Source organism: Corvus kubaryi, unplaced genomic scaffold, assembly GCF_017639235.1.
Source record: "Corvus kubaryi isolate FWS band 111438036 unplaced genomic scaffold, C.kubaryi_AGA036_p1.0 37312, whole genome shotgun sequence".
NCBI classification, from domain to species: domain Eukaryota; kingdom Metazoa; phylum Chordata; class Aves; order Passeriformes; family Corvidae; genus Corvus; species Corvus kubaryi.
Window position 1 is genome coordinate 3,733,070 of NW_024581098.1, and position 23,463 is coordinate 3,756,532.

General features: G+C 41.1%; 1 protein-coding gene across 23 annotated transcripts in view; it reads right to left on the reverse strand.

Moving 5' to 3' along the window:
• Positions 1-23,463, reverse strand: part of DTNA (dystrobrevin alpha) — a 223,463-nt gene that overhangs the window by 68,561 nt on the left and 131,439 nt on the right. For all 23 annotated transcript variants that reach the window (XM_042029071.1, XM_042029072.1, XM_042029067.1 and 20 more), the window contains one exon: positions 23,079-23,159. In XM_042029071.1, coding sequence (XP_041885005.1) covers positions 23,079-23,159 — 81 coding nt within the window. The remainder of the gene's footprint in view (positions 1-23,078; positions 23,160-23,463) is intronic.

A 23,463-nucleotide genomic window follows, 5' to 3' on the forward strand; every position in this document is an offset into this window, starting at 1 on the left:
AACTTAATTTAAATCCTTCTCATTATATTTTTACTTGATTGGTTTGCAGGTGCTGTCTGCAATGTGACATGATAGTCTGATGGCAGGGAAATGTAAGCTGATAGTAGATGGATGATGAAATGAGATACATTTTACTTAGTCTAGAATTTTGCCCTATGATTAGGCTTCCCCTCTTTTGCGTCAGGACTAAAAAGCCTCCAACACCCTGCTAGTGCATGTGTAAGCCCAAAGAGGAAGATACACCACAGATGAGTGGTAACAGCAGCAGCAACTACTTCAGGGACTAGACAAGGTACTTTTCCCCTTCTTCTTGCTGTTCCCTAGCAAATAACTGTGAAAACCTAGAAGAAGCAGTTCCATTGTGACACCGAAGTACTTATTTTATCTCTGTATTAAAAGGAAACCTCTATAGGCAACCTTGTATGCTGGCAGGCTGCCTTCAAAATGTTATCCTGAATTAAGCTGATGTATTGGGTTTGCATGGCCAGGTTTAGGTAGCAGGGTGCTACAGGGGTGGTTTCTGTGAGAGGCTTCCAGAAGTTTCCCCCATGTTTGGCAGAGCCAATGCCAGCCCACTCCAGGATGGACCCACTGCTGGCCAAGTGTGCACCATCCAGAAATTTCTCGAGGAAGTGGTAATGCCTCTGGGATAACATATTTGAGAAAAATTTAAAAAAGGGTTTTGCACAGTTGTAATTACTGCCAGAGAATAGCAGGGTGAGAATATGTGAGAGGAACAGCCCTGTACACAACAAGGTCAGTGGAAAGGAGGGGGAGGAGATGCTCCAGGCACTGGAGGTGACATTCCCCTGCAGCCCATGGTGAGGCAGCTGTGCTCCTGTACCTCATGGACATCCACGGGGGTGCAGAGATCCACCTGCAGCCCATGAGGAGCAGGTGGGTGCCTGAGAGAGAGCTGTGAACCTGTGGGAGGCCTGTGCTGGAGCAGGGTCCTGGCAGAGACCTGCAAACCTATGGAGAGGGGAAGCTCCAATGGAGTAGTGTCCTTGTAGGACTTGTGACTTTGTGGGGGACCCGTGCTGGAGCAGCCTGTCCTTGAAGGACTGCACCCTGTGAAAGAGTGACCAGTGCTGCAGCAGTTTGTGAAGAACTGTTGTCCACAGGATGGACTCTGGCTGGAGAAGTTCACGAAGAACTGTCTCCCATGGGAGGAATCCCAGGCTGGAGCAGGGGTAGGACTCCTCTCCCTGAGCAGCAGCAGAAACAACCTGTAATGAACTGGCCATAATCCTCCTTCCCCATCTCCCTGTGCCACTGGGGCAGAGGAGGTAGAGCTTGTGAAGGAGGGAGGAGTGGGGGAAAGGTGTTTTTAAGGTCTTATTTTACTTCTCATTATCCTGCTCTGATTTCATTAGTAATAAATTCAGTTCATATCTCTAATTATAATCTGTCTTGCCTGTGATGGTATTTGGTGGGTGATCTCTCTCTGTCCTTATCTCAACCCTTTGTTTTATTTGCTTCCCCTTCACCAGCTGCAGAGGGGAGTGATAGAGAGGCTTTGGTGGGTGTCTGGCATCCAACCAGAGTCAACCCACTACAGCTGGGTGGGTGGAGTATACAACCTCTGAACTCTTCTGTTTGTTTTCTAGCTGGTGGAAGAGCAACTTCCCCATAAAAAATCTGGCATAGGTCTCAGATCCTTTTAATGCAGTCATTCCCATTCCCACTCAATCAGTTTTCACTGTCACAGAGGTAATCTGGATAAATGGAAGATGAATGATCTCCAGGAAGACAGCTGGCATGTAATAACTGACCCTTTCTGGGCAGCTTCTCCACATGGCTCAGAGGCCAGAGAATGGAGGAAGTCACCAGAAAGCAAGCCATTGTCTGGTCCAGGAGAGAAGGGTTAATGAGCATTCCACCACATAACGCAGCCAAGGGAAATACCAGAAATACAGAGCAACGTGCCAGAAGATGCAGGAACAGGCTGGACCACGTGCATGTATTTTGTGGTGGTACTAAGAGGGAAGGCCAGGCAGAAAGCAAAAGATGAAGCCTGATGTTTCCCTCAACGTCTATGGCCATGGTGGCTGCCTCTGGTCATTCAGACCAAGCAGATGAAGAAGGTGCTTCCACCAGCAGTTTCACCAAGTTGGCTTCCAGTTATGTGTGCAAACCATCAAACATGAACTATAGAAAGATAACAATGTGAGAAATTACCAGGCTTAACATATTGCAAAAGACAGTCATGCCATATGCAGGTGGCTCACCTTGACTTGAGGCTACACTAACAAGAGAGCAGTCCAAGAAACAGAACAAACAGGGGTACCAGCACTACTGACCAAGGCAGAAATTATTAGGACAACCTTATAATAAATATTGAATAAGGATGTAAAATCAGCAACATTAGAGCTGGTGGGAAAAGAATAAACAGGGACAGGCTGTTTATCTGGGAGTGCATGAGCGTGGTAGTGGAGAATGGAAAAGGGCACTCTGAAGGGTAACAAATCATGTCATCAGAACTGCTGGGGTACCTTTCAAGCAGCCTGTGCAGGAATTGTTTTGACCATACATGTTCACTTCTGTAGTCACTGGAAGCTGTGATGGTTTCCCTAACATTGATAAAAGGTTACCCACGGAGGAAGAACCAGACATCCAGACTCCCTAACAGTGAGAATTTCATGCAGTAATTAAACTGTAATTGCTGTAGCCTAGTAGTGGAAAATTCTTGAATAAAACAATATGGAGGAAAAGAGATGGCACTATGAATAAGGCTGAAATGGGGGTTGGTGTCTTTATTCTTCACATGATCTAGTACTGATACTATCTGGCTATCAGATTTTAATGTGGGATTTTTTGTTGTTTTGTTTTCCTACTGATATTATATTTCTCATAACACACTCACATCCAGAGTTAGTTTTGATCATGGTCTTGAGAAGGAAAATGTCCAGAGGCTAGCAGACATGGGACTAATAACATCAGTATACTAAACACATCGGAGAGAAAATTACTGGTTTTATTGTTAACTCTAACCTGAAAGCCTCATAAGCTCCCCTGATGTTCATTGGTATGCCAGAAAGGTAGGGCACAAGACTAAGAAAATGACTTATTGGAAATTACACAGCTGTAAGAGTTCCCTACCCACCATGAAATATTAGTCTCAAGGAACTGCTGTGTATTTGTGCTATAAATAATTTTACTTGGGCTCTTTTTTTTTCTACAGAAATACTTCGGTTCCACTTGAAGCTGAATAAACAACAATCCTACTGCGCTATATTATTTTGCTTTTTATTCTCCTTTTTATTCATTAATTTTACATATATCTAAGAGGCTGAGAAGTAATATTTCCTGGAGGAGGAGATGGAAGATGGACATGAGCCAGACATTTAACAAGAACTACTAGTTTTGAAAATACCTGCTCAAATGTCTAGCTCCAAATCACAAGCAGAGTTTGTTAGGCTGCTGTACAGATGACTGGAGTCTCTGACCTTTACTCAAGTCAGTTGTTATGGACAAGAATCATGCAGCTAAATTAAATGTAAAAAACTAAGTGTCTACTGTTGACCGGTGAGCAAGGCTCCCTCTCATGTCAGTAAAAGAAAAAAGCACCTTAAAGCATCTGTTGGGAGACAGGTGGGATGAACACTGCTTTGAATCTGCCCATATTTCTTCACTGACCACAGACAAAGCCTAAAGCAACATGTTTACATGAGACATGTAACCTCAGACCTGGTAAAGTTAATTGAGTTGAATATCACACCTTCCTCCTGAAACATTAAGAAAATACGTCTTTACTAGTCTGACTGCTACATGACCTAGAATAATTCAGGTTTTATATAAAATACGAATAATAAATACTTCAATCTGTATGAACAGCTATCAGATCCTGTCACAGTCACTACCTTTCACATTGCATCGCTTGACCTTGTGCAGATTACATTCAGGTGTAGTGCCCTACTGATCACCTTGAATTCTATTTTTTTTTTAAGGTTACTCACATATTAAGCAAACTTTTACGTACTATATCATGCTGCCAAGTCAACCTGTCAGGACTGGCAAAAGGGAAGGTAAAACACAGGACTCTGCAAGCTCCACTCGTTTGTACTAATAGAAATTTATGCCTATAGCTAATGTGGTATCTGTATTCTTTTCAATGTAATAACAGAATGTCAACCTTGCAAACTTTGCATAAGCCTACATTCCTCATCTTCTCTTCTATCCATTTTCCATAATACCTGCTATGCTCATTTATTTATTTATCTATCCCTGAGACTGTTTTAATCTCACTGAAGAAGGCATATCTCCTTACTTTGTTTGCACAACACGTAGTGCAATAAACCCCAAATCTGATTTCTACATGCTACTATGATACTAACAAGAAGAGTTTGCAGAGTAACAAAGCAGCATATAAATGCGGGAGAGCTTTCTCTCTCCTAAAATCTGCCTTGAATTCCGTCAAGAGACTAACACTCCAAAAGTTTGTTTTTGACTTCTAATTGCTGTTGTTGCTTTTGTTGCCTTGCCCACATTTCCCACTGAAAAGCGAATTATGCCTCAGCATGTGAAATATGCCCCTTCAGAAACAGATTTGGAAAACTAGAGAAATCTGTCAGTTGTTTCTTCAGTGCCAGCAGATGATCACTATGCAGTAGGAGTAAAAGCTGCTTGTATCTAATGCCTGTGTGATACAAGGCAATCAAAAATCATGAAGCCCAGCCAACCTTCATGGACCCTTCAGAAAGGCCTCACGCTCTGTAAACAGCACAGCTACCCAGGTGTAGATCTCACTCATCTGCCTCATGTCTGAAAAAAAATGTAGGCAATCTCCATAAGCAATTGCTAAACTACGTTTCCCTTTACATTTCCTGTGAAGTGATTTCTAAAGTCACAGCTAAGATAAAGCTCTGCATTGTTACATCTTCTATGGTGAACACTGTCTGCTAATTTAACTTCTATGACATTATGTAATATTTAAACAGCATCATAGGAGGTTTCATATTTGAGCATGCTCAGTAAGAGACATTAGTGAATGTAAATAAAGTTCAGTGTCCAGACAGAAGCGGGATGACACAGATGAGGAGCATTACAGATGGCTGCCATTCACTCCACAGTAATCGCTACCAAAAAGTGCCCTCTTTGAGGAGACCCAGGCTGAACTGCAGAGAATTAATATTAATGCATGAAAATACACTCCAAAGAGCAAATGTTATTTCCTTCAGTGGACTCCTTCAGCTGTTAAAACAACGTTTGGAGAGTGCCTGTTGCCAGCGCATTGAGACAGAACTGATCAGTCTCTCCCTGCAGGATGCAAGGGTGGATGAAGATGGCTGGCTCAGTTTGAAAGGAGTTTTGTATTCTCCTCAGTTTTCAGATACCTTCAAGTTTTACATCCTGTCCTTCTGCCTTTACCTGTGTTCAGAATACCTCTTCCTTTTACTTTTTACTACTTTTATAATGAAAACGAGCAACTAGTATTTACAGTGCAGAATTCCATCACCTACAACTCTGTCAACAGGTCAATTTGTGCAAGAGATGTACCCTGGATACATTTAGAGAAAACAGACTTTAGCAATCTTATGTTGCTCATTTGACACACGTGTCAGTTTTACTGATCTTGATCCTCCCTCTTTTCTTCAGGTATTTCCTAGGTTCTTCGTTCTTCATCTTCAAAAAACCAATGTATTTTTAATTTATTGTAACAAGTAACTTTAATTTATTTGCAGTAAGTAATTTTCTCTTTGGTAGATACAGTATCTTAATAACCAAAATGAGAGAGAAGAGATGGACTACACTCCCTTTTTTCAACTCAAAGCAAAGACATTAATATTTACTTATGCAGTGAAAAATGAATTTTTCTCTCCATCATGCAATTTATAATTATAGAAAGGCTGTGAGATACTAATAATCTTGGATATATCACTAATCTCAAACGAGGCAGATTACTTCAAACATCAGCTGTCAAGAAATGATGTTGCCCTAAGCAAACATAAAAATGAAAAAACTGTAGCAAAGTTTATCTTCTAAGTAGTAAAAAAAAATTTAAAAAAAATAAAAACAGTCTGTGTGTTTAAGCTTTCTTACCATTAAATGGATCCACTTATACAAAAATTCTCATCTGTTCTATTTCATTTTTTTGTATTACACCTGAACCATGAACTTCACAAGGTTACCTCTCCATTTACTACTAAATGAACATGGAAGAGGAGACTACATTTTATCAAACACAGGAAATGACTAAATTAGGACTCTAAAATAAATTCAAAATTTATCTAACATACAGTAGGTCTAAGTAAATAGAAGTTAAACATGTTCAAATGATAGTTAGGACTGAAATCCTCCTTGATGTATTTTCCTTTATTGGTGAATACAGGAAAAACTTTAAAAGAAATATTAATTTAAACTATTTCCAATATTTTACTATACATTTCATGAAGATTTTAGTCCAGAAAGCTCTTACACACATGCTTGAGTTTAAGCATACTTGTACTGTCATTTGAAATCAATGGCACTTGACTGTATGTCAGGTATTTCAGGTGGATTCCATTAAAAGGGAAAGATTTATGCTTCCTTGTCTAACAATCCTAAAAATATTATAAAATATGTTAGACGATTCTTTTTTTCATTAGAATCTATGAACCCATCAAAAATAAGGGTATTGGAGCCATTTGTCATCGCTAAGAAGCCCTGGGAAGTTACTCACATTTTCTGTTTGGATCTCTCTCTCCTGCTGCCAGGCAGGTAACAGAGGACTGCCCGAGGCGTGTTTTTCCTCTAAACTACACCTGTTGGTGGCCAAGCTGCCCCTCAAATCAGTCAGCTGTAGTGTGATCACTGAAAGCTTTACCTGCACACCCCACCACTACGCAGATCAAAGTGCCAGTGATGAAGGCTTGCAGTTTTTTATGCTCCATGGGTACCAAATTATATGAAAAAGAAAGTTTACCAGGGTGTTGCTTCTGCTCAAGCTAAGATGAGGTACTCTTTGGCAGGGTACACTTGGTGACAGCTGTCACTCTACACAGCCAGGGACATCCAGACTACTTATAGCCCAAATATCTGAACCTTTGCTCAGTCTGTACCTGGATATGTCCTGGATGTTCCTGTTCCTGCTCCCATGTCTCTCAGGCTTCTCATTTACCTCCCTTGCCCACTGCTACTGCCAGGCAATGTTCATACAGCCCAGTGATTTCCACCACAGCTGGGCACCTGCTAGGCAGCTGGTCCAACTGTTCAGCACCTTCCTCAATGACCTGAATGATGGGACAGAGTACCCTCAGCAGGTCTGCAGGTGACACAAAACCAGGAAGAGTGACTGATAGGCCAGGGCTGGGCTGCCACTAAGAGGAACCTCACTAGCCTGAGAAATACGCCAACAGCAACTTCAGGAAGGGCAACAAATGGAAATACAGAGCACTGAACGTCAAAAGGAAAAACCCCATGTACCAATACAGGCTGGATGCCCACCTGCAATACGCACTGGAAGCAAAGGCAGGCAGCATCCTCCCTGGCTGCACTGAGCAGTGTATTGCCAACAGGTGGAAGTGACCCTTCCCCTCAGCTCTGCCTTGCTCACAGCGAAGATCATGAAGGGACTGGAGCATATGGAGAGAGACTGAGAGAGGTGGGACTGCTCAGACTACAGGCAGGCAGGCTCAGGAGGGCTTTACAAGTGTGTATAAACATCTGGCCACCATGATTAGAGGGATGAAGCACCTCTGCTATGAGGAAAGGCAAAGACAGTTGGGACTGCTCAGCCTGGAGAAGACAAGGTTTTGTGGTGACCTAATTGCAGTCTTCCAGTACCTGAAGAGAGCCTTCAAGAGAATTGGAGAGGAACTTTTTACAAGGGTATGTACTGATAAGACAAAGGGGAATGAGTTTAAACTGAGAGTAGGTTTAGATCAGATATGACGAAGAAATTCTTCACTGTCAGGGTGGTGAGGCACTGGAACAAGCAGCCCAGAGAAGTCGTGGATGTCCCATTGCTGGAAGTGTTCAAGGCCAGACTGGATGGGGATTTGAGCAACCTGGTCTAGAGAAAGGTATCTCTGCTCATTGCAGAGGGGTTAGAACTAGATGATCTTTAAGGTCCCTTTCAACCCAAGACATTTTATGATTCTATGATCCAGTGTAAGGGAGTAGAGAATATGGAGCTACACTCTTCTCAGGGAAAGGAAAGTGAAAGGACCAAAGGAAACAGGCAAGAATTAAAATACAGAAAAGCGTTTAAATGTAAAGAAAAGATTTTCCCTGTGAGGATTTTCAAACACTGTGATAATGCCCACAAAGACTGTGGAGTCTCCATCCTTGAAAATAATCAAACCTGAACAAGACAAAACCCTGAGCAATCTGCTGTAGCTGACCCTGTTCTTTCCAGAAGTCCCTGCCAGCCCCAGTGATTCTGTGATATCCTTGTTTAATCATGAACCTATACTGCAAAAACAGTAACTCTTATTGGAAAGGAACCAGTGTTGCCTGCTGACTTTTCTCTAAAATCATTACTCAAGTAAGCTGTGCTCCAAGGCCCTTTCCTAACACGTCATAAATAAAGAAAACACAGAACCTACCCTGAGGCCTCTTGAATGTTTGAGAAAGAGTCCTCCACATCAAGAGGTTTTGTGTGAGGTGTACAGCAGGCCTTCACAGCACTGTGCGTACTCAGGTATTCCCTTTAGCTTTCCCTTGATGGCCAAGGGATTTCAGAGAGAGGCCATGGTTCCCTTTAGTTCCCAGCCAACTGCATGCATTCCTCCTCCTCCTCCTCACCTTTTTGCCTGTGCTGTGAGACTGCACAGGTGTGTGGTACGCAGACTCAGCAGGAAGCTGGAATAAGGCTATCCACTTCTACCTGCCCATCTCAGTGGCGAGGAGGAGTGCCTGTTAGGAACTGGACATTTAGATCAGCCTACAGAAGCAGCTTTTCCTGAACCCATGGGCATATGGAGTAAGTCAGCTGCATTTGGACTCAGTGGATTCACACACATCACCTGTCCATGTGATGCCACATGGGACAAGTGATGTCCCAGCCAGCAGCAGCTGGGTTGTCTGTGCATGTGCCAGGCAGCTGCACACTGCATGCAGAAAAGACATTCCTGGGGGGGTGCCAAACCTGGCTGCTGGGTGTCTGGAAATCTGCAGGACATGATGTGTACAACTGAGGCACAGAAAATGTAGGGAAAGTTTTAAAGGCTCCCCTGTCTGCATACCTGGGCTGGCATCCCATTATACTCCACCTATGTTGTGCCCAGAAGGTAAAATCAGTTATTCTAAAACCTCCTGGGATTCTCATCACTACAGCACTTTGGTCAAGTGTTACTAATGAGGAATAATCATTAGGCTAACATTACACTGAAATGTGGTCTTTTCACTTTTAATATGGTACCTGACAAATCCACCAATGTGTATGAGTGTGTAAAGATCTCCAGTAAAATGCCTCTCTTACACATTAATTTAATTTACAACAGAAATTCCTTCTTCCCCTGCTGTCAATTCCTGACCATCTTGTCTCACCTATATTTAACCTAAGCCTGAAGGGCTCTCTGTGAGCGGCAGAAGCCATCAGTCTCCCCAAGGAGCAGCACTAATGACAGTCAATTCTGCAAAAGGGAACAGTGGGTGATCCACTCTGAGTGCTGGGCTGGGAAACTGTTGTCATCTACTTGTCACCCAGATGCTGGCAAAGTGTTTTCTTTTTTATAAACGTGCTTTGAAATTATTTATTTGAAATGATGACTGAAGTATGACATATATAAAATGAAATAATAAAAAAATCTAACTCTAAGCTTCTTAGTATTTTGATGAAAACGAGGAAAGAATTAAAACTCTGCCCTGTTGCTAAGAAGTCAACAACAATGGTTTAAGTCCATTGATTACACATAATTTTCTTATTTTAAGAGTTAAGCATATTTATGAATTAAAGACCAACAAGCAAATAGCAGAACTGTGGCTATATGTATTCCACAGTCAGAAACTTTATAATCACCCCCTCTGCAGAAGACAATGGTATTTCTAGACAGTGTCTCTACTTTCTTGTGATCCCACTATAAAACTATTTTAATAACAACAGCTTTACTTGTGGCACTGTGTGATCAGGCCTCAGTCTGACTTAATAGTTCTTTCAAAAGGGTTTTGCAAGTGTCAGCTTTTAAATAGCTAAAGAACTCACGAGGTAACAAGACTTGGTCAATAGATATGTACGATATACAACAGCTTTCTCATTTCTCTTAAAAAAGATCTGTTTGCCTTACATTTGAGTTCTCAGCTCAATCTGTAAAATATAGAACTGGCGAACCTGACAGTGCATACAGCAACCAAATCATGGAGACTTTCAAAAAATGTTTCCAGAGGAGAATCAGAAGCCACGTCTAACCCTCCTACTTCGGAGATAAAAGCAGAAGTTCAGAAATGCCTGAACATACGCGGAGGAAGCCACAGGGCGAGAGGCTGGCACAGCTCAGATGGTGTGCAAGAACGCAAGACACGGGCTGAGATCTGCGGCAGCCGGCGGGACACGCGGCACGGGCTCCCGGCGGCCGCGCTCCTCGCCACAGGATGGCACTACTGGGTGGATTTTAAACGCAGCCACGCTCGCTCCAGCGTTTTAACTCTCTCCTGGCACAATGCCAAGCGAGACAGCGCCAATCAAAGGCGGTGCATCCCCACCGCTGTCCCCCGAGAACGGCCTTGTCTCGTATTTAGCCGAAGCAAGGCTGTGTGCGTGGATTTTCGGCTGTGTGGATGTCCTGTACCGGCGATCACACGTGGCAGGCAAACAATGCCAAACCCGTGCGGTGGAAAACGCACAGTGTCTTGGTGTTGGATGCCCTTATTACAGTGATAACATCTTCTCCAGCAGTATGCTTCTTCAAATGCCAAGTCGGACTTATACCACATCTTTCTTTCATCGATAATTTCCTTTTTTCCCTCTGATAGAACCGCTGCCAGCTCCATCCACTCCCCTTAAAACACTCCCCATGCCACAAGAGGACTACAGCTTGCTTGGCACTGTTACCAGCCAAAAGCAAGTGTAGAGTGAATGCAAATGTTAACAAATTGGGTTATTTACGTTTTTCATTAATTTTGAAGCAGTGCACGTTACCAGCTTAAGGATATAGGGTATTATCCCCAATCCTGTATTAACTGCTCTTTCCTTTAAAAAAACAGCTTGTGATAAGGGAAAATGCGATTTAACAGTTCTTTACAATAATTTCTTACCTAATAGCTATAGAAAACAAGTTGAGATTACATTATCAACCTTTAAGGTTCAACCATATCACAAAGGTCAATGAAAAAGAATGAACATCTATTACACATTTAGAACTGCTTGAAAACAAAAGCTCTCCTTGGCATATATCCTGTTTTTCAGAGTGTGATCCATGGTTACTTTGTTTTCTGTAACATTATTTTTTAAATAATTTAGGTTTGGCCAGACTGTAAACAGCAACACAAGGTACAGACTACTAAAGAAAGATGAATTGTTCACTTTCTTGAATATAGAAGATGTGGTATTTTACATATATGCAAATTCTTAACCTGATCCTTATTCTATTAATTTAAATATTTTCTTATGTAATGTGGACTGAATTTGACCCATAACATTTTCATCAATTAAAAATAATTAGAGAAATTCTTAAGCTGAACTTAATGCTTGGGTAAACAGTCTGATACCACAACTGCATTTTTCATCCCCAGAGCAGAAGAGACGTACTAAAGACTATTAGCCATATGCTTCTCTCTTACGAAGAGTTTGGTTCAGTCCAGAGGGTTTCTGGGAAAAATCCCAGTACCAACTTCAGCTGTTGAGAGTGAGAGCACTGCTGTGAAGGAGGACAATTCATGTGACACACAGGATTATAGTGAAAAAGCATCTTCTGCCTGAAGTCATAATGACAGTTCAGGCCTTTTGCTGAGATTGGTAATCAAGTTGCTAATTACTGTCATAGGTTCAAGTTTTCATAGGTATTTAATCATGTATTCCATTTGACAACAACGCAATTTATTTGCCCCAAAATCTTCTGGGATATGACCCATAATCAGGTTGAAAAGAGGGAAAAATGGATCCTGGTATCTGGAATATTCATTTTTGGGGTATCAATTTCATTTGAGTAGACAGCATCCTATTCAGAGAAACTATACATAATATTTAACTGAACTCTGGCTTTGTGCTCACACAATCTTTCCAGATTTTCTCTCCTGACATTACCCATATTCAAAGCAATGCCTTCTGCAAGAGTGGGTCAGTGCTCCACTTCCCCAGCTGATTCCCTCAGTAACCAGGACTCCCAGACCAGAAGGCAACTGCAGTGTCTCCCCTTAAAATACCATGCTCTAAAACTTCACATCTCTTGAGGAAATAAGGACTAGGCAAAGGAGAAAAGCTCCAGTTGATACAAACAAAGCTTGACAATCAGCAACACTGAGAAAGGCAACAAGACTGCACAATGTGCAATGACAGATAAACGAGATTTAGGTGAAGTTTCGCACATCCATCCTTCCCCCTGTGTGATAGAAGCTCTTTAATGATGTTGTTAGGGCCCCTAGATGGAGTAAGAGTCTCAATGTACATGGCCACTTATCTGTCATCCTGTATTTTACACATGCAGTCCTTGAAGATATCCTGCAAATCCAAGACAAAATAAAGAGTTTCAAGGCAAAATATAGATGAATGAACTGTGGAAAATTAAACTCAGGGAAGATCAGGACCTTTACAAGAGATGCAGTATGATACTACTGTCAACTTCATTTATCAGAAATTGAGTTCAACCTCCTCAAACAATACACACTGAGAGACTGATTCATTCTTTCCTTTGTGGCATAGTGATGTCAGTGAGTTCAAATGAGTTACTTTCAATTTACTCCCTGTCAGGAAAGGAGACATCTGTCTCTCCATCCACATGGACCAAAGAAAAGGCTGAGCAGACAGAGAACTTCTGTGGAATTAGCCCACGCTTTTCTTGGTAAAGGGCCAAATATCCTGCTAGAAAACCTCTGCAGCCAAAAATAGTATCACAGATACAACTCAGTCTGAATTCAGCCTGGGAATGCCTTGATTCAGCACAAGGAAAATGCCTCTGTAAAGCCATTGTACATCACAAACATTAATGCCAGGAAGCTTAATGTTCATTGTATAGAGACACAGAACTGTATTAATAACAATACCCACTGAGGACATTATATTGTGCAGTCTCTTCACACTTACAAAAGCAGGAAATTATTTTTATGGCCAACATCTTCTGTTTGCACAATTTGTCCTACCATACCAGATACTTGCTGTATGAAATCTTCCACTAAGACTTATGGAAAATAAAACTAGATGCAGTAAAATAGGATATAAGAGCTAAGTTAAAGCTTCTCTCTGAATATTCTGGGTGTTATGAAGTTGATCTATATTACTAGAGTAACACAGACTTGACTTTTGATGTAACTGAAAACAAATGAGCATGGAAAAAACCACTCTTCAGGAACTACCAGAGAAGAGAATTATAATAAAAATGACATCAGGTCCCACATTCTTACTTCCCTTCTAGGGACTATTTGCTATCTTCACCCTGAAGAAGCCCATAATCGCTGAGAACATTCACCACTGGCTGTGGCTGGCTCCACTAGTGGGCTTATTTGTAAAAGTTACTGGAGACAGGAATGAGGAATGGCTGGAGACAGGTAGGACTTTCTGTGTGAGGTTGTGATGGAGACCACTGTTTAGGCAGGAAGATGGCGCAGACTGTGGTTAAGGGGGAGGAAAGCTCTGTAGTGCCTACTTGTTCTCCTGAGCCGACTGACAGCTTAGAAACCAGGACAGGGCATAAAAAGTTGAGCAAAATACCCAACTTGGCAGATGCAATGAAGAAGGAGCTCAAAACATCAGGAGGAATTTCTTCACTGGAAGGGTTGTTAAGCTTTGGAACAGGCTGCCCAGGGAGTTAGCTGAGGGAGTCATCACCCCTGGAGGTGTTCAAGAAGTACCTGGACATGGTACTAAGTGCTGTGGTCTAGTTGACAAGGTGGTGATGGGTCAAAGGTTGGACTTGATGATCTTGGAGGTCTTCTCCAATCTACATAATTCTGTGATTCTGTGAATGCAATGCTACAATACACATATTGGGCAAAATAGTTGAGCTTATCCTGTCAGGAATCTGCAAGGACATAAAAACAATCCCTTAGTCTCTACAGAAAACATGTATGTATGCACTGAGCTCATGTATGACTCCTCAAGAATAACTGCTTTGAGTCCGGAATGGAGATGCGGGGCTTCAAGATGCAGGTCCTTAGGAACAAAGGACCATGATCACCAAACTCACTGGTAACTGCTCCAAAGATGACTTGTTACTTCTTTTCCCCCTTTCCACATAAACAGGATGTCATACAGAAAAACCCCTGAGAGAATGACCCAAATGTGACAGGCATTGTGTCACACTGCTTAATGCACTCTGACACATTATGGAGGTGCTCACTCATGTGACATTGGGGCAGACCCAGCAAAATACCCAAACAGGATGGATCAGAACAGCCCAAGGAAAGGGAACAAAGGCTCAAGTCTAAGAGAGAGTTTGCCTGAAAAAATGTTCTTGGAACCAAGAGGATAACAAGAAAAGAGAGAGCAGACAAGAGAATGAAGGTTGCAGAGAAGTCAGAGATAAAGCAAATGCCACAGATAATGACATGAAGCTGAAGAAGGGACAGGGAAATAATGAAGGTGACTTACAAACAGCACCACATTGAGGGGAAAAACATGAGGGTGAAGGAAGAAAAAGCTGTCATGCGAAGAATAAGAAGATACAGTGATTCTGTGATCACGAAGGTATTGGTTTGTTTCCATCAAACAGTATGTCTACACACATTTTGCAATTTTTAGACTGTCCACAAGATTACCAAAATAATAACAATAACAACAACAACAACAACAACAATAAATAAAAGTAATAATTTATTTTCTTCTGTTTTAATTGTTTATTAGGAGGTCCAATGTGAAATAGGATAAAAAACTTTCTGAATTGGGGTAACTAAGCCAAAGGCTGCCAGAGAAAGGTGAGTGATGCCTATTACGAGCAGCAGATGTTCAGAGACATGAGCAGGAACGGAACAGACTGTCCAACATTACACGTTCATCAGGAAAGCCATCAGAAATAGCACAGTGAATGGCAGTCTTCACAGAGTTCAGGAAGTCAGTAAGAAGAGATTTTCAGCTATGATCCAATTACAAAAGCTGTCTGCATTCAGGCAGAGCTGCGCCACTTGTGTAGCAGAGGGCAGCATGTAGGTATACTGTTGCAGCGGGGATTACTGCAACAAGCATATTTCAAACCAGGAGTCCCGTGGAAACGAAGTATATATGGACAGATTCGTGGTAGATGTTTCAGAGATGTTTATTTCTCCAGCTGCATGGCCGGGGCTCCGCTCAGGAACTCCGCAGTCACGGGACCCCAGGGTCCTTGGCGTTATCAGGGAACACAAACCAACCAGTAGGGAACAAAGGTGAGCAGGGACAGGGAAACCCCGTGCCTCCCCCCCAGGGCCCATCTCCCAGGGCTCCATGGCAGGGGAGGGACCCCAACAGTATACTTGTGACATGACCTAGGCCACATGTCTGTCACCTTCGGATTTAAAGAAAGCCAAATCAGTCATTTTCCTCTTTAAAGGACAAAATAGTATTAGCTGACAATCTTCTGCAACTCCTGTTTTCAACAGGAGCCACTTGGGATCATGGGTGTGTTTGAAAAATCAATCTCTAAGCAGCTGAAAATGTCAGAGTTTTAAGGTAGATATCCATGTTTCACTCCTTTTGACATTAAAATTAATTCCAAATATCCACTAATAGTTCTTGTCTCAGTCTTGTAAGAGACAGACTTGCAGTGGCAGCCTTTAAAAAATACTCAGGGACACCTGAGATAACACAACCCTCTTACATAAAAAGAGTACACTTCATGCTAACACTGAAGAAAAAGCTGAACAGCAGTCCCTCAATGAACATGCCAAATATACAGGTTATATGCCAGCTCTCTAACAGCTATTATGATTGTCAAGCATATTAATAAACTTTTACAGTTGAAAGGAAAAGAAAATCTGAACCTATTTTCAGGATATTGTGCTCTGAGTGAACACTTACAGACTAAGGATTTGTCTGCAGGGAATATGCTAAATCAAGCCCTTTTGAACTTTTGATTAAATAATTGATGCATAATGCAGAATGTATAATATATGCATCCTTTCTCCATAGTTGCCTGGAAACCCATATGGAACAGTACTAGCAATTCCAGAAGCATTTAGTCTCTAAGTCGTTGGTGAAGACAAAGGAACAAAAAAGTTTTTTAAATCATTAACTCATCTCTCTTTCCATTCTTCAAATACTGCAGGATACCAGAATTAGTAACTTACACAATGGTATCATGACTCTTGTAATACAGAGTGGCTTTTTTTTAAAGCTGTATCTCTTGGAGCCCAGTGAATAATGTCATTCACTATAAGGGAACTTGTAAGACTCAGCTTTTGTTAAAATAGAAAACAAAGAACACAACTAATATTTCCAGCCTCTACCTTTATGTAATTGTAATAAGCCAATCATATAATATCCAAGGTGGTCAACAGAGAAGAACAAAAGTAAGAATGCAAAATGGTGATTTTCTTTCCAAATTATAGGATTTTAAGCAAATCTCATGAAAGATTGATCACTCAGGGTTTAGAAGAATATGAGAATCCCATGATCACAAATTCAAGAGGCAGATTGTTTCAAATTGCAGCCAAGAAGACCTTTTGCACTTCTCAAGTAGGCAACACTGCTTGTCATTCAGTTTGATTGCTCTGTGACCCAGCCTGAAACTATCTTGTGCTTTATTGCTTCCAAGATGAAATGAAAAAACAGGATAAAACCCAACAATGAGAACAGAGCACTAACCGTGGAAACCTACAGTGATGAAGGACTAAATTATTTAATCTACAAAATTCTGTAATCATCATAATTGGTGGCTCTGTTTCTGATAGTCATCCTGAGAAAAAGAAGGGCAAGCACAAAACTGCATGGGCTAATCAGTTCTTGAGATGTAAAAGGCAGGATAGTGACAGTGAATACCTCCTGCCATGGCAGGGATCTTCATGGGATTCTTGCACCTTTGCACATTTGTTGTGCACTCTATTTCACATTTGAGAAAATCAATACTCACTGAGTCAAAGGACGAATGTCTTTATACTACACTGGCAAGAGGTCTAGTTTGAGTAAAGAGAAGCAGTTACATGGTCCTACATCAATCAGCATGTAAAGATGAAAGATTTGGTGGTTAAACATCAACAGGAGAGACTAGAACACTTGTGAGTATCTTCTAGCTTTGTGTTTAGGGAACTCTTTTGGATATGTAAGATCAACGCAGATTTTCTCGTGCAGAAGAGGAAGTTGAACTTGGATGTCCTGTAAACTTCCTCAGCCACTGGATAACACAAAGGTCCCAGCACCATTTCCAGTGTGGAATCAAGACTTGCTTATCCTTTCCTTTTACTACAAGTACCAGATACTGAGTCTTTTCATTTTATGGTGAATGGCATGTTGAATGGCATGGGATAAAATGATATTTTAAGTGTCAGCCCAGCATAGAAAAAATACAGTCAAACCCCAAACCCCAGCAATTTTATTTAGGTTAAATCAAATAATCTTTTAAAAATTGCTTGCCATCATGATGAGGGCCAGTAGCTCATTCAGGCTGATCTCATCTCATACCCAGATTGCCACTTTCTAGGACAAACCCGTTTTCAGCAGCTTGCTGTAGCATTACAGCAGGTCTAAGAGTACAGATAGAAAAGAGCTTTAAGAAAAGCATCTAAAAATAATGTATTTACAATAACTGTCATTCATTTTCACCAGGAAATTACTACATTTCAGGAGGGGAGAAATTATCCTAGCTTAAAACAAATGTAAAAATGCAGATCAGATCAGGCAAGCACCCAAAAGCATGTATGGAGATTAGGCTGACATGCCCATGTGCCTCAGCTGTGACTACACAAGCCCAGAGGAAGTACAACAAAGAGCAGGTTGGAGGGCGAGGAGACTGCCTCGGACATACATAAGGTTTCCATCACAGTCATGGCAGCTGTGCTCCCCATATGGAAACAGCTGTACTACAACCTGGATAGGCCAAAAGAATAAAAAAAAAATAAAAATCACTCACACAGAACAATATTAAAGGGAGAAACAAAGACACCAACACCCTAAGGTGCTGAGATTAAACTGCTGGAAAAACAAGCTCCCTTTTTGTCTGCATTAATTAAGCCACATGTTACAATCACCAGCACAGCTTTTGATTCACACTTTCAGCTGTCAATGATTTATTCTGATCTAGGGAAATCAGCAAGATCTGCTTTTGCAGCCACAGTCACAGAATGATCTCACAACACATTTAGGATAGTTCATCAAGGACAGCAGTAGTTTTCCAGCCACACAGTTCTGTATTAGTGAGTGATGTTTAATGGTATAATGGTTTTGATTACGATATGTTGTTATGTCCTACTCCTGGCTGTCACCATACCCCAGAAGGAATTTGCATGTGAACATGGTATTTCATCTCAGCATGTTAATAAATTCACTGAGAACCAAGTACTAAAATAAATCAACTGCACAATGATCACTGGGAATAACTATAAACTGTGGGTTTTGGCAGTTCCCAGATACTGGTGAATGTCCAGAGATCTGTCTAACTGCTGTCATTGGTCTTTCATCCTTGTTTTAGGAAAGCCTATGATGCTTCTGTGCCTGGATGCCATGGATAAACAGCAGCAAATTAACCTTGCCAAGACAGCATTTTCCTGGCAGTAAGGGGAGCTGAGCTGGAGTTATGTTTGCTGAGAATGTACTGAGGTGCTCCAAAACCTGCTCCAATGCACTGGAAGTGAAATAAAGGACAATACTCTCCTGTTTGACTTGGTCAGAGCAACATTGGTTCATAGGTTTTTCAAGTTCTGTGATTGTTTCAGACCTCATGGTGCTCACCTGTAGTTTTTCCATCTCCCTCCCTGATGCTTGCAGTGTGCATTATCTAGGACCACCTTTAAAGCACATTTAGAAAATTTTTATGATAAATTCAGCTATTCCTATTTGGTGCATTTTGTACAGGCCAGACTGGAATAAACACATGGCATGTTTGATCAGGTTCCTGTACCTGCTTCCTACCTGCTTTTATTACCCCAAATAATGAAATTTAACCTCAGACAATTAGGGTGCTACTGTTTCTCAGACTATATCCAATACCATCCACCAGTAAAGTGGCCACAGTCAGCTCACACACTCCTGGCTTTACAGTCTGGGATTTTAAGACGACGTAATCACCAGCAATATGTTCTCCAGGGTCCATCTATCCACAACTCTTTGCATTCCTTTGGAATTATTCATGTCCAAATCTCAACATTTTCACAAGACTTCTTTAGTATTTATTTGATTTTTTTTCTTTCTTTTTTTTTTTCCAGAAGAGGCGTCTATGTCTTGTGCTGGTATTTATAACTCAGGGAAGACTATTGCTATTGCAACAGGTCTATTGTTACAGGAGTTCTGTAAAGCAATCAGCAAGTAGCCTGCAATTATCTCTTTCTATACCCACCACATCCTCAAAAGTACCTACATTACCCACAGAGTTTCTCTTTTCATTATTTCCAATTTTAGAAATTGTCAGCAGAAATAAGAAGCATAAAATTATTTTATATTCATGCTGAATTAACAAGGTTTCCCAGCTTTTAGGATTTCTGCATTCAGAATGTCGTGTGTCTCCTGCTTTTGGGATTTTTGTCACATATTGCATCCCACATTTGGGCACTAAGCAGATTCATAGGTGTGGCAACAATAATTTGTAAATGTTATTATTATTTATTTGCAGGGTTAACTTAGGTAAAGAGAAATGCTTAAATTTGCAGGAATTTTTCTTTGAAAGATAACAGAGGTTTTTCAAATTTATCTACTTTTTTTTCCCCGAGTCCTTACAAAGAATTTCTTGCTTTTCTGAAGAACGAGGCTGAACTGGATTAAATTCTATCCTGTTTGACAAATAATTGCAATGACCGATAATGACTTTTCACACTTTGATGACTGTATTTAAACTGTTGCTTTAGAATGCTCAGAGACATTTTTGTAAAAGAAATACTTTCCACACACAGAGTATTTCCCCAAAGTTTTATAGAATTATCAGAAGGACATATATTTGCAATTTTGAAGACTGTTGGCTAAATATCTGCAAAGAAATCTTCTTCTTATGAAAATGAAATAATTTCACAGAGCAAATTATTTGATCAATAGTGTTAGTACTCAAGGTGCAACATATATATTCTGGTAAAAGGTGATAAACTGTCACATTCTCTATCATTTTTGCCCAGATGATTTACCTAGTTTCAGGAGAAACTCTGCAAGAGAGAACAGCTCTTAGAATATGATTTTTGCCCACTGCATACTGCCTACTTTGCCAGTAAGAACCCAGCCTGCTGCTGAAGGTTTCAGCAAAAAACTGCTTTTGTACTGAGAGAAGAATTCACAAAGGAAGGCCAGGAGATGAACCTGTGTCTGCGTCTGCATTAAAGGCAGCAGAAACAAACAGTGCACTGTGTGTGATAAGTGTAGCTGCCTGTTAAACGATATCCCATGACTGCCTATGCTAATGGGCACCTCTGGGTAAAAAAGACGGTGCTAATGAAGCCTCTGCTTGCTTTCCTTGGAACAAACCTGGCACTCAAAGCAGCTCTCTGCTTCCATCCTTATACACTTTCAGACTGTAGCCAAGAGCAGCTCTCTGCAATTTATTAAATTAGCTCTTTAAAAGAACCCCTCAAATACAGTCTTTTCAAGCAATTTTTCCCTAATAAGTCTGGGCCAGTGTGCCAGGGCAGGGCAGGAGAGCACAGCTGAAAGAAGACAAGGATGGCTTGAGTGACAGGAGGTGCTATGCACTGGGAGTGGAGCAGAGCTGACTTTGAGCTTTTTCTTGTTATATTCTACCCTAAATGAAGCAGCTCAGATGCAGCAGAAAGGCTTTTTTCCCTGTGAACTCTTTTTTTTTTTTTTTGTCTCGCAAACTTACTGTTGGGTGGTGCATAATGACAATTTCTGTAGGGCAAAAAAATCCCCCAAAACAGTAGGTGACATGATCCAGAGGTCTGATATTAACCATTTCAAGGGCAGTGCTCAGTTCAGTGGCTGTATGTTTAGCAGCTCTTTCTTGGACAGCCATTGCTTGAATACCTGTCAGGTCAATGAATGACTTTTTTTCCCAGTGATAAGAGAAACCCATCTGGGAGAGCAGCAGTCTACCCGGAACAACCAGAAGAATCCTGTACTTGATGGTGGAAATACACACACAATCCAGCTTGTTCCAGAGCAACAAGCATTATTCCTTAAGTTGCACAGAACCTAATTCTTAGGATGACATTTCAAATTTCTCCTTTTTTTTTTTTCCCTTCAGAAGAGATTGATATACTATAAATCTTGAAACAAGATCAGCAAATTACTCCTCCTAGGTTATCAATGGAGACCAGAAGGTAAGGCCTGTCCATGAGTGACTTGGCACAAGCTGGCAAACTGCAGGGCATCTGCACTAATTCTTTATGAAGAGAACCAATAGTTCCACAAAAGCAGATTGCAATTGATAAATAAGAGGCACAAAATTAAGACTAACAACCAGTGCATTTTCAGCCAGCCAGACACTCCCAGCAGTGAGGCTACTATTAGCCCTTAGGTTTTTTTCATTTGCTCTGCATGCAGGTGCATACATACTTTGCTATCACTGTCCAATTAATTGGATACTTTTGTCACCTCAGACTACTGTATTCTGTTACCATGAAAATGAAGTGAAAATGTTATCCTCCTAAGCATAAGATTTAAAAAACTAAACAACTGAATGCAACATAATAGTGTCTTTCAACCCATTTTCTCCTGAATGGGAGAAGCCAGCTGCCAGGCAGGTACTAAACTCCCCCTGGGTTTTGTGTCTGGCAGACTGTTCATAATGTGATACCAAACCTTCAATTCATACTTCAGCTAAGGACATATTAAAAATATGAAAAGTGTGCTATGGAAGTGATTAAACTATCAGCTCTGTGGCTAATAACAGAGTAAACACTCTCCAAAATATTTTCCATCACAACTTGGGCTCTCCAGTATGTTTGGACAGCATAAGCTAAACATTTCTGTAACACAGACAGATGTAACCCCAAAACAAGGAACTTAAGAGGGTGGTAAATTTTTATCTACAGTGAGAATTTTTTAACATACTTACCACTGTGTGTAGCACAAGCACAGCCAGGTTATCATTCTAGTCTATATATGAGGACTAAAACCCACTTGTTTTCTCTGCATTGGTCCTCTCCCTACCGCTACTGCTGATAAGAGTTCCCTTGGTTAGGGTTTTTTTTTAACTTGGTGTGGAAAGGTCTGATAAACCACATATACCCAAACCTGCCCTTCTAAGTATTTGCATACTATTTTGAATGGAGAAGAAGCACATGGAGATACACTCCATTACAAATTTAATATGTATTTCCCCTTTAAAGTTCACAGCACATGACTGTGCTAATAGGAAATGCAGCCGTAAAGGAAAAAAGACTGAATCTCAGAAGAAAAGTTAAAAAAAGTCACTAATCAAGTGGGAAATTTCTCAATAAAACCTAGAGGGAGTAAGACAGATATGCAGAGATTACAAGCAGGTTCAGTCTCTCAGAAGAGCTGTTGTCTAGCTGGCCTTCTGGAAATAAAGGGGTCTGACCAACATTGCACTTACTTTGCTGCACCCTAAATAGAAGGGGACTGGAACCACCATTTTTTTCTCACAGAGCTGCTATAAAAGCATTCAATTTGCAGGGCCGTGCTGGAACCCACAAATGCTATTCACAAGAAAATTGGAGAATGCAGTTAACATACTTACTAATTAATAAGGATACAGGCCTGTATCCTGACCCACCTTTCTATGACTGAGTCACTGGCGTATTTGAGGCAAGCTCCTTATGAAAACAGGTTAATATCTGAAGTCTGCCCAGGCACTCTGATTAGTGTCCTTTGCAATGCCTGATCACACAGTCCCAGTTTGTCAGTGGTATGAAGGACAGACTAGGGAGTGCAGTGGAAAGCTTACAATAATGGTAGGTAAAAGAAGTGCTGGCATACTTACAGTTGCATTTCTTCTGAACAAATCTAAGCTTGCATGCTGTTCGGTAGGTGGACAAACGGATGCGATCCAGATCCTGAGCCCCTAGTGGAAGAGAATAACGGTGACATTTGTATGGAATATGACCTGTGAGTATCTTTGCTAGCAGGGAAGCCAGAGAACAAAGAGGACACATGAGCTGCCTCTGCTTAACAATTTTCAAGGCTCTCTCCTTTGCAGAGAGAGTAGAGAGGAGTGAGGAGTAAGAAGGGGGATGTCAGGAGCTACAGTGTTAAAAGAATTTTATAAAGGAAGGCAAGGAATAGTCAGCCCACTGTGTCTGTCACTTTGAAGAACAATCTGGTCAAGCTGCAGGCTAAAAGACACACTGGCCAAGCTCCAACAGCAG